Source organism: Acyrthosiphon pisum, chromosome A2, assembly GCF_005508785.2.
Source record: "Acyrthosiphon pisum isolate AL4f chromosome A2, pea_aphid_22Mar2018_4r6ur, whole genome shotgun sequence".
Classification (NCBI taxonomy): Eukaryota; Metazoa; Arthropoda; class Insecta; order Hemiptera; family Aphididae; genus Acyrthosiphon; species Acyrthosiphon pisum.
The window spans coordinates 40,224,627-40,237,991 of record NC_042495.1 but is presented as its reverse complement, the minus strand read 5'-3'; the positions used below and the strand labels follow the sequence as shown (position 1 = coordinate 40,237,991).

Below are 13,365 nucleotides of genomic sequence, written 5' to 3'. Positions count from 1 at the left end.
GACGGCCGGGGTAGAGAACACACAAGCGGCCTTAAAACCGTCCCATTCGCGGCTCCGGTAAATAATAAATGAGACCCCGGTCGTATCCACCCCCTCTATTCTGCACGCATCTACTAACTATGCCGGATACGTGAGGCAGAATTTCGCCGATGCCTTAATACCAAGAGAAAACGTTTCGGAAAGCTTCTCTATATATCGAGCACACCGGAGATAATGTCTAAATAGCACTATATACGATTCACATTCGTTAGTCCGATTACACAAGGACGGATTCATAAATCTCCTCTTGGGATTTCTTTGCGTTGAAGTATTGAACTCAACTGAGTATAATATACTGACATTGCATCAACAACATATATGCATAATATGCATAATATATACTTGTTTACAAACACCCAAAACCAATTAATTAATTAAAATTTCTATAGGTTTCTATAATAATTGAAAAATTCGTAAAAATATTAAAAAAATAAGAATAAAGACCGAAAATATTATTCTGAATTAGTAATTAGTAGTATACTATTTTATACACCTGAATACATACTTTAATGCGCATAGTAAGCACTTAAAAATTAAAATTATACTATTTATTAATATTTCCACGTTGTTACACAGTAATATGGAACCTATATAATATACAAACTATATTTAGTACTGTAATGGTATACAAACATAAAAGTTCTACAGTAAAAATAAAAAAAAATTGTCCTAATTAAATTAAATACATTTTTGTTTGTAAGTACATTACCTAATACATTAAACATTATCAAATCGTTAAAAATCCAATATTGTTTGATGTTTAATTAAAACATAAATATGCATTATTAATAATCATTGAACATTAAAAATAAAACTATTAATATGAGGTATAAGTTATATAACTATTAGGTATTATCATTCTCATTAATAACATCGAAATTTATCACAAATAACAAATAAATAAATACACTTTTACAAAGTATGCTAAACTATAAAGAAATTAATAATTATATAATAGTGAAGTATATTTTACAGTACCTAGTCGATATTTTATGTAGCTATACGGATATACCCATAATTTTCTCATAAAATATTTCCTCGCATAAATGTAAATATGTAATATCAATAATAAAATTACACCACAAGTTGAGACTCTTGTATTTCTATGGAAAATCGAGGTGATGATGTATAGGTATATAAGGTTGTTTATAAAACACTTTTCTTTCAGACCGATCGCGAAGGTAAAAAAGTACGATCGAGTAAATCATAAATATTTCATGAATAGCGCTCGTCGCCACGTTTTTACCCTACAGCTCAACTTGGCACACAGTACACACCGAGTTCGATCGATGCCGATCGATGGTTTATTATACATATATATATATATATATATATAATACCTATATTTCAAAGTACCCTAAAAAGTATTTGAAATAAAACCATTTCCATCAATGTTAAACATTGGTATTAAAATCAAAACAATGTATACCTATCTCCATAATTTAACGAAAAAAATATAACACTGTACAGAGTACACCCGTCAGATTAGAATCAGAAACCCCTGGAAGGTGTGTTGCAACTTGCAATTATATAATAATTTATAGTGATTATATTGTTTTAATGATATCCAGAAGGTCGTTGCGGTTTACCTCGTACCTATATAAGTTACGATTTATGGTAACATATAATTTTCTCGTTATGCGCACAGTTTGCAAGGGCATGCCCTTGATGGTGCACCATCTCTTGATGTATCCGGCGCGGGGGTCGAAGAGGCGAATATTAATAAACACCTGACATCCCAACTGGCAAAAACAAGGGTTAAACCAAACTATTTATCGTCTCGGTTAGTATACAAGAACCTACTCATTGTTAAAGTAAATGTAATATATTCCAACTTTAAATCAATGATAATAATCTTCTTAATAACCTATTGTATCAACGATGGTGAATTTTAGCTCTGAATCTGAGCTGAGTGATGAATGTATTATATTAATTTTACAATGATGTGTGTTTTTTTTCTTGTTTGTCATCACCTTTTGGAAAAGTAAAAATGCTTCAATTTTCTTCAACAGCCTATTTTCTGGTAGAAAAGTGAATCTGGTTGGAACTTTGGGGGGGAGCCATAAGTAAAGAATTTCCAAATGTTTTCAAAAGCGTCAGAAAAACCAAACAAAAAATTAAAGAAAAACTGAGATTTTTAAGCAAAACCAGTTTTCGAAAAATTGATTTTGTTATTTAGTGTAACTCTAAAAAATAATAACCACAAATACATACAATTTTCACTGATTATTTATAATTGCAATTTCTATGCATCTTAAAATGTTTGAATTGTTCCGACTATTTTTGAACTATTTATAGACTTAAAAACATTTCGAGTTTTATAAGTTTTTTTCTTTAAATATACACGTAAAAAAACTTTTGCTCGGTCAAAAAACTTGAAAATGTAATGTTTCTCATAAGTTGTTGTTAGTGAAAATTAAAGAAAAGAGTTGAGCGTAAATACACAGTAATTTTTTATTAGCGTCTGAAGTTAAAATAATTTTGACAAAATACCTACATGAAAATCACAAATATCATAAAAATTTGCTAATTATTTCAAATTAGATATTCATAATTTTTTTTCTATTTATACCTAAGATTTAAAAATTTAATACACGATTCCCCTTCAGTTCTTCTACATTTATCAAAAGAAAACAATTTACCGGAAGGTGAAACTAATTTTTTAGTGTTTGAAGTTAGATATTTGATATTCAATCGTAAATTAACGAATTCTCATACAACGATTTTCTTGTTTTGTTGTTATTAAAAACTTATACTTGTACTTCAAATTTTAATTTTATTATTTTCTATTTATAGTAAAATGTTCAATATACTTTGACTAGTTATTAGTTTCAATTTTCAATATTTTTAGTTTTTTATTAAGTTTTTGGTTGGGTAATAAGTATAATAACGCTTGAAAATTTGATTACAAGGTTTCTCCTGATAAGTAGTTATAATATTGCAGTTTAGAAATATTAAAGATCTATAGGCACGAATTTTTTTTATAAATATTTAAAGTCAAATTTTGAAAATTTTGACATTTATCAAAATATCAAAAATGTTCATATTATTTTGTTGCAAACAAATTATAAAATGTTCAATTTTTATAGCTGATACTTTAAAATTTAAAACAAGGATTTTCATAAATAGTATACTATAACCAAGAAATCTAAAAAATATATAAACACATTTATTTTTTATATACATTTTAATTTTAAATTTGGACCAAAATACATATTAAAACCGATAATAACGGTTTTAATTATTTTGTTGTAATTTATAAATATTATTCATGAGTATACGAAACTTTCAGAGTAATTTATTATATTTTATAGTTTATACATTCAATGACATTTTCAAATGTAATTTTTTTGGCAAAAATAAATTTAATCTACTGTTGTACTAATGATTATTAGTATAATAAATTACTTTAATCACAATAATGTTATAAAATATACTTAGTTATATTAAAGGCTGACAGACAGACCGTCTTCACTCAGAATCCGAGCATCGTTTTTCGTATATAATGATTTTATATCAATGGATTCAAATTTAATAACACATACATTACAATTTACAGTGACTCTCTAGACAGTAGACACTTAATGTACAGCAGCGCGTTACCCACTGACCCTCTTTTTTTTTTTAATGTAAACATCTTGTGTTGTCTGCTCTCTGCAGTATATAATTATAGTTAAACTGCTTGGTGACGACGATTAAGGGCCAGAAGTTGTACCAGTCTAGTTTAAACTAGAGATTATCTAAACTTAGTTTAAAAATTATACTGACTTTAAAATTTGCTATGTTGTTCAATGGTAGTTTAGACTATATTTCGATGAGGTCATTAAGATTGTAATTTATAATAATATACTCCCATACACCACAGTCTCGCCACGCGTGCGTTATCTCATCCGTCTGTTGCAGCAGGGCTTATGTTATTATTATTATTATTATTATTATTGTTATATGATGATGCCGCGTGGGTAATAATATTTTCGTAATTAGGTACCGGGCGGGTTAGGTTAATGCACGGTGTACGTGCAAAGCCAGAGCAACAGGAAGCCTCTAGCAAAGATGAAAACAACAAGCTGTTTTTACCAATTCACATAATAATACATTATGCAATTCGACAGTAGCTGGAAGTAATATTAGAATATAGAATATCACGCCTACGCCCTACATACGTTATTGTTACTTGTTAGAAATCATATAAATACGGGTAGAGCCCCTAGCATTACTTAGAAAATATATAGTCAGCATTAGTTAAAGTCTAAAGATCTATCCAGCTACGACTGTGCAATGTGCATATAATATTTTATTTTATTTTAAATTTATAAGTAAAGAAGTTTTATTAATTTATTCTTACCTATCTTTCTCAATATGTCTCAAAAGTCAAGATCGCAACAAACGTGCTACGTCGTTTAAATAATAATTGTGGTATTGATCGTCGTTTCCTGCACAACGATCACTAGTACTCATTATAGGTTTATATTTTATCTTATACTGAGTAGAGTGAAGGCCTTTCACTCCAGTTTTGTAATTTAGTCTATTGTGACTTTTTTTCACAAGTTCAATTATAAATTCTGTACCTATCTAATAGAAATATTATTTAAATATTTTTTTTGACTACACAATCTTTGGAATATCATTGTTTATCATGGACTATTGGACTGTTTAGATTGGTTTATTGTTTTACCGATTTTAAAAAACAACATTTTAACATAATTAATTATTGGATTTATTTAATGTTATATATAGTATATACGTATATACCTATTCAATTATCATAATAGATATGCCTTTAGAAGTAGAACCCAGAAAGTTAATGTAAATTTATTTGTGAAGTGTGCTTTTTCTTGCATTTTATATTCCATATTTTTGGAGGTCTTGAGTATTTTTACCGTTTTTACATTATGGTTGTACAAAATCCACAAACTTTATCACAATATAGAGAGGTTTTTTTGCCATGTCAAGACCTTTTTAAAAGCTTTTTACTGCTTTGTAAACCTTCTAAATTAAACACTACTAAGGAAAAATAAAAAAAGTAGGAAAATTCGTTTATTTTTATCTGTAATCTTAAATGATGGAACGCATACATTTTATGAAGAAATACGATCTTTTATTTTTGGTATGAATATACATGCAAAAACTGTACCAAAAACACTTACAATAGTGAACATGAATAGAAAAATGTCCACTCCACTTGACATGTACATCATATATCGTATATTGTTGATAAATGGCTGATTGATAATTAAATTTAAAAAAGCGTATAGACTTACAGCGACTCCAGATGTCCACAATTTCGACTAAAAACAAATAGAATAAAAAAAAAAATTCATATTAACATTATATTTGATGGTCACCCATCTAGGGATTAGTGGCACTGAACGGTGCATACTCTCAGATCACGTTTCGTGACTGATTGCAACCACCACGCATCGCCAAACCACATAACTAATTATAAATTGATTTATTTTAAATTAGTGGTTGTTTTAAAATATGTTATATTGTTTGAATTAAATGTTTATAGGCTGGTCTAAGAACAATATTGCATACATACACAAAAAACTAAATTTTAATTTGAAAGCTTACTTTTCTTGGGCAAATTTGTGGCATTAAAATCCATGGAATTGGACCATATCCAATCGAATAAAAAATAATATACATAATGATTAAATTAGGTAACCATAACTTATCGAAACTTTTCATATAATATAATGTGTTAATCACCAAAGATAAAGTGATTGTCATTCCAATTCCTGAGATGATTAATAAATTTTTCTTTCCCAAAATATATATAGTTAATAAACAACAAATTGATGAAATGAGCTAAAAAAGTTTTAAAAAAATATAACAATATAATGAAAGAATTAAAACGTCATTGCATTAGAAAAAGATAGTAAATAATATAATATTTTAAATATATTATGACATGTACTTATTGGTGCCTACCATAATATACTATTATATAATAGGTAAGGCAGAATATTATCAATGTATAAACGTAAATAAAATATTAATTTATATTATTTTAAATATTATTAGTTATGATAAATTATAAAATTAAATTAAAATACATTTTTTTCCATTTATGTGAACACAACGTCCCCCCCCCCCCCAAAAGGCAGAGTTAACTGACAACCATGCTGCAATCGATATAAGTGTCCTAATAACACAGAGAAGCGCCAAGGGAGCTCCTATTGAAACTCCGTAAAACTTCTTGTATGAACTCCTAATCAGGATTAAGATGTCTTTGAAAGGCCCAGAGACTATAGTCTGCTGTGCTATTAGTTAGGGTGGTGCTCGATCGGCAAAGTCTCCAGTCGGCAATTGAGCAATAAATAAAATGTCTGAAAGTTTCTACCAACCAATAGGGAAATAACTATATAATATTCTTGATGTTCGGTAGTAAACCTTCACCTCTGTTTACCTACCTATAAAATATACTTAAGTAGTTCATTTTATTGAACTATACTGAATGATAGGTGATAATGAACAGTAACAATATGCTAATACTTGGAAACCAGTTATAGTTGATAACATTCCACTTATCGGTAGTTGTTTTCCATACGCACAATGTAATTTATCCATCAATGAAATGTTACCAGTAAATTGTTGGATACTTATTAAACAGATGTTAATAAACAGTGGTCGATAGTATTGTTTTTTCGTAAAAATCGAAGACAGCTCCATAATTTTGTCGATGTCACGGTATCTTAAAAGCTGAAAGATAAATAAACATTTAATGTCAAAACAATAGGTACCTACCATCACAATATTCGCAGACCATATTATGCTATTGCAGTTGTTTACCTTGTGACAACTATTGCTCGATACATCAATGCATTTACAATCTGATTCGCTCTTTCGTAAGTTTTCATAAAATATCAATTGAAAACAAGGTGGATCTTCGATAACACATAATACTATCAAGTTTAAAATTGCCATACCTACAATTCCAACATTCACATATGAATACGTGCAATAATCATCGGCAAAGTGTGACAACATCATACCGCTTAACAAGTATATATGATGCAAACCAGTTAACACGTCTAAATACAATAATAAACATTGTTAAAATAAAGTTATTAATTAAAATTAATTTGTACGAAACTAATTATTCTAATTCCTAGGCCGTAGTTTCACTTATTTAGGTATTTGGTATAAAAGGTACAATATATAATACTGTGCGTTATGATATTAATTTATTCAGAATGTGCAAAGTTTATGCTTGCAGTTATCAATCACTCAATCCGGTATAATATACTTATAATTAATATAATTTTTAAAACGTTCCAATGTCTCATTTTTTTTTTTGCTAAAAACTAAAAAAACTATCGGCACTCTATTAATCAACTATTGATAGCTAGAACGAAAAATAAAGCAAACAAAAAAAAGTTGTTTCAATTATTATAGGTATAAAAATACCTAATTACCTATATCGCATATTATCATTTACGCAGCAGTGCTGCAGGTGGAGTCGAGGAGATAATTAAGAGGACGCTACACCCGCAGGCCGCATGCGTTGTCTCCGTCTTACAAATGCACAACATAGCAAAAATTGTTTTTCGCGGGACAACTATGCTCCCTCTGTATTTATATAGTAAAATTACCTAAATTCCACAACACATAAGGGAGAACTTTATCTGAGTCGTTTGATAGAACTTACCAATAATTTTTAATAATTAAACGAAAAAATCAAAAACAAACCTAATGTTCTCAAACTGATAATTTTAATTGTATAATATTTATGTTATCCAAATAATAAAAACGCTACGACATAGATAAAGTTCTTTCCTATATGTTGTGAAATTAGGTATTTCTACTGTAAATACAGAGGGAGCATAGTTGTCCCACGCAAAACAGTTTTTGCTAAGTTGTACATTTGTAAGACGAAACGCTCGCGGGTAGCGTCCTCTTAAAAGCGTTTTTTTCGCGTGCTGTAGGTACAATACGCATCATGGAACACGTGCGTTTTAAAATGTAACGCACAGTATAACATAAAATGTAGACTCAATAAAACACATATTATTAATATTATTATAGTAATATAAGAGTAGTATTAACATTCTCACCTCTGTACTTTGGCTCGGTGATTTCTGCTGCGTAATTGGGCACGACAACACACACGATCCCAGCACCCATGCCGTGTAGGATTCGTCCAGTAATCAGTGTGGACAATGCGCCGGTCGAGCACGTCATGAGCACAATTGACCCGCAGAGGGTGAACAATGTCCCGATGGTTAGCACCTCTCTGAGTTTTGTCTGCATCGACGCAATAAGCGCCGCCGGTCCAGCGCTGATAATTGCCCCTCCGTATATGAGAGTTTTTGACATATTTTCCGATGTACTCCAATCGTTTTCCGTTGTCACGTCATCGTCATGCCACGTCCACTCCAAACACATGCCGACCGTTAAAGAACACCCGGACACTTAATAACATATACAATCAAAAAATCTTATAAGAATAATTCTCGATTTTTATAACCTTTGAACACGCGTTACCTAGAATAATATATACCATAATATTATATTATAAGTATTAAGTACCTATTACATAAATTTATACACAAACAAGAGTTTAAAACCACTAATATACAGCTATTCAATACAAATTATATATTAATTTTTATTAATGATAATGTACATAATATATTATGTAATGCTCAATAAAGTTAATTTACAAATACCTCAACTGAAACTTTTAATATAATCAAAAAAAATAAGCAACAGAGGCTTTTCTAGTAAAATACTAGAGTAAACAAAATTTTAATGAATATTTTGTATTTACCAATTATATATTTAAATATATTTAAATAAATGTCTTGGACGCGCATCGGTATATTGTAGTTTTTTTTAAATAACTTTATATAATACGATAAATATTTAATTATTATTATAATTCGTTTTGGAAATGATGAAAATTTTTCAAGCATAAAATATAATTATTCTCTACAAACATAATATTCAAAGAGGAGGTATAATTATATTAATAACTACATCGACCAATCCAAAGGGGATATGGATTCAGTTTTAGTGAGCTACACATAAAATGCAATTTGTAACAATATACTTAATACAATAATACTTATACTTTATCCTCACCTAAAATAGTATAAATAACCTGTCGTAGTATGCTCTCTTGTATGACAATACTTTCCGACATAATTGTTTTGGTAAAAACTTATACACATGTAATGAAATCCAAAACTAACGTTTTTCGCAAATCAATTTAATGCATTAAATTAAATGTAAACATAAAAAATAAATTAAATAATAACATCTATTAAATCTAAATTATCATTAACCAGAATTGTTATATTTTTTTCTATCACACTATATACTATATAGGTATTTATTTATTATTCTAATAAGCCAAATACTTTTTAAAAGCATTTTCTTACCTACAATTATTAAATACACGTTTATAAGACTATTAAAAACGTTTATACTATATAGAATAAGTATAGGCTAAACGCCCATATTATGTAATGTATAATAGTTTATAACAGTTTTTGCCAAATAAATTACCTATTTTAGTTCAAAGATGTCTATTGAGAAGTTACAAATATTATTATGTACTCTCATTCCATAATATAAATGTGTTATAGATTCTGTTGTATTTTTAGTCGTTTTGCAGAGACTACAAATAATATAACATGATAATCATACTTAACCTTGTATTCTGTTTATTGATATATTAATCTATCAGTGGTGGTCAAATGATTTTGTCATAAGGGGGGGGGGGGGGGAGGGATACGGCTGATTGTTTAACATAATATACATTATTTTATCATTAAAAATATAATTTATGGTTATGTCTAATATCAATTTATAAAATTATGGTAAATACAAACTTTATTTATAAAGTTACAGTAAGTAAGTATATAGACTGAATCACGGGCATCCCCCCCTACAATTCCCCCCCCCCACCCAGAGGAATGTTTTCGGTGTAGTAGGAAATTTTCCCCCGATACATTTTTGATACGGACAACTCTTCCCCCTTTTTTTTTAAAAGCTTACTATTTCATAATAATACTTTATTATTTAATATGAAAATTTTATTATTTTATTATCAAATATTTTGCTTATCGTCTAATATTTTCAAATAATTTCATAAATATAATAAATTATAGATGTATATTTTTGATCATCTGAACTACTTGAATAAAATTCAAAAGCAATTATTAAATTGTTAGATGGTAACACGGTTGCTGGTAAAAATTAGTTGCTGTATTGTACACAAAATAATAATCATTTACGGATACACAGAATATAAAAAATCACAGCAACATGAAGGTATAAAAATATAAGTGATAATATTATGGCCCTTCTGGCCCAACAAGATATAATAATAATAATATGTGACAGCTATTTGAGCTATGGCTAGTATATAAATAATAAATAATATAACTCACAATTTAGACGGAGCACGGCTGGCCAGCTGCTCCTATCCTATAATGATGATATAGAGAATATCGAAAATACAAAATAATACACAGTAGTGCTTAGGATATACTAAAAACAATATAATTTTAAATAATAACAATGCGCACACAATTATTAATAAGTAATACAAAATGCGGCGATTCACGCCCTCGTAATTTTCCTTTGAAAAATAATATGAGCGTCCGCGGTGATTAGTACACACGACAATAAAAAAAACAATGTTAATATAAGTGTGGTGATTCGCACCCACGATATAATAAAAACTTGGCGATTAGCGCCTACGATAATAATAATGCGAATATAACTTATAATAATTTGTGACGATTCGCGCACGTGCAAGTAATATAGCTAGTTGCCTTGACCATTTGTAACGAACTGATGGGATAGGCGGCCGGGTTAATTCTTGACGTCGACGGCCGACCGCGCATTATCTACATATTATATAATAACTCACAGTTGATACGGACAATTATACAAAAATAAAAACAATAATCTAAACATATGGGGTCGAACAGGTAGACGGGTATACAGACATGTGTGTGTGTGCGTGTGAGTGTGTGCCGGCCGGTGGTGAGATCGTTGATATTGAATTGAGTCCATGCTACTTTTATGTGTTTGAATTGAGTCCAGGGTATTATCTTAATATCTTTGAATTGAGTCCGTATAGATAAAATGTCATAACTACCTGTTAAGCCGGTTACCTTGAACATTGCAAATCATATTATACCGGATACGCAACGAAAACGGATATTCATCAACGGCCCCAAAGTCAGCAACCACTAATCGGACCACTAACAGTTGTGAAAATGTTCATACAAAATTAAATGCCTTTTTTCATTCGGGACATCCAAATATTTTTATTCTTGTGGACACTCTTCTGGGAATACAGCCCGATACATATATTAAACTAAGAAGCAAAGCGAAGAGACCCTGTAAAAAATCATTAAAAAAAGAAAATTTTTACGAGAGCAGACAAACAAATATATAAATATGCAAATTGACAAATTTGATTTTTTAAAAATTGTATCATTTAAATTTTTACCAGCAACTATTTAGTTATTAACATTATTATATTACCCGTCATAATTTCTTTATACTTATTATTATTATAAGTTTAAAAAAAACTATTTAGGTAGGTAATTATTAACATTATTATATTACACATAATTATTATTATTGACTCTTTATATTTATAATTATTTATTATATGATCAAAAAAAAATAGTGTACCAATATAACCATACATAATAATAATTATTTTTAATATTTTTTAATTGTTTAACTTTTTATACTTATTACTATTATTACGATTAAAAAAAACAATCACACACATTTTTTTGGGAGACTACTCATCCAACATCCACGTGGTGTCTTCTGGGTAACGCTTATAGGCTGAAGGGACTCAATTCCAACAACCTAAAAATATTGGTTGGACTCAACTCCGATAACCCAAAAGTATTTGCGGGACTCAATTCAATATTTGGGACTCAATTCAATGTTAACCAGTGAGATGCGCGTTATTGCCGACTTGTCGCGGCGGCGACAATTATAATATATTAATTAGGTATTATATAAAAAAATTTATATAAAAAAAAAAAATAATTTCAAATTAAATAATAAATAATATAGTATTATTAAATTCAATATTATTAGTCAATAATGAACTTTAAAAAGAAAAATTTGAGGGGAAATGTCCACATCAAAAATATATCGGGGGGTAGGATATTATACACCGAAAACAATCAGGGGTAAAATGTCCATTTAACATACAGACTTTATAGTATTAACAATATTTTTATTATATTCGTATAATATCTATTTTTTTGGTTTTTTTTTTTGCTAATTCGTCCAGTACTTCGTTGGATGTTATATTTATAACCCCACAATGAACAGCCATAGAAAACATATTACCGCTACGTCCACAACTTGATTTTCCGTAACGATATTATCATATTAGTGATCTTAATTATTTTTTAGTCAAGTTGAGCAACTTGCATCAAAATAGCTAGTTATTTTGCCTTTATAGACATAGTAATTGTGAAAATGTAAAATAGACAAAATAGTCAATATTACAAAAGACACCGACTGTATAATAGTAAGTAATAGTACTATATTTACAATTCTTGTATGGTGTATATAACCGTCCATTTCGTATCCGCCGGTCTAATCCATTTGTTTAAGATTTATTTCGCAGTCATTCTTCACCTTTAGTGTTTGATGGCTTAAATATTTCTTGGAACATATTATTATAATATCCGTGTAGCGTTTATACTGCAGGTCTACGATCATTATACTCTGTATAATCGACTAACGAGTTTTTTATTTAAAATATATATATATTTTAACGATTTTTTAGTCGTTAAATCTGTAACAATTAATTATTATACACTCGACTAAACGAAAAAAAAGAAACAATATTTTTTTTGTTCACATCAAAATAAGTTTATTTTGATAAAAGGCCGAAAATAAGTGAATAATTTAATAATTTTGAATAGCTTAAATAAAAAAAAAAAAAATACGATGGACAGGATAGACACAATAAACAAGGGGGGGGGAGGATGCGAGATGGCGATTGGTGCGTAAATGTAGTGTTGCTGGGCCACTGGTCACCTCTGCACGTTCTCCAACCTGTTCCGCGGGTTGACGAGTGTCGCTGGCGCGTTTGTTCGGATGCTTGACGACCTTGCCCAGCCGGCGAGGCCCGACCGAGACGGCCACAGGGAGCGACCACGGTTGATGGCGACGGACGGCATCTATTGCGCGATGTTCTGCGCGTCGACGGTCGACGGCATGACGACTCTGCCGACGGACGGCGAAGACCAAGACTCGGAGCGAGCGAAGTGAGATTTTTGCTGCGGAACCGGTGGGGACGAGGGAACCGGCCAATGTGGG

General features: G+C 29.8%; 2 protein-coding genes across 3 annotated transcripts in view; one reads left to right on the top strand and one right to left on the bottom strand.

Annotated features, from left to right (window-relative positions):
- LOC100160786 (inhibitory POU protein) overlaps positions 1-13,365 on the top strand; it is a 47,028-nt gene that overhangs the window by 20,517 nt on the left and 13,146 nt on the right. The gene's annotated exons all lie outside the window — the stretch shown is intronic.
- Positions 4,782-9,311, bottom strand: LOC107883964 (sugar transporter ERD6-like 6). Its single transcript, XM_016805096.2, has 6 exons — positions 9,130-9,311; positions 8,100-8,529; positions 6,835-7,076; positions 6,538-6,744; positions 5,614-5,850; positions 4,782-5,327 (listed from the first exon to the last, which is right to left on the bottom strand). Exons 2-6 carry the CDS (start codon positions 8,428-8,430, stop codon positions 5,118-5,120), a joined length of 1,227 nt encoding a protein of 408 aa, XP_016660585.1. The 5' UTR covers positions 8,431-8,529; positions 9,130-9,311; the 3' UTR covers positions 4,782-5,117.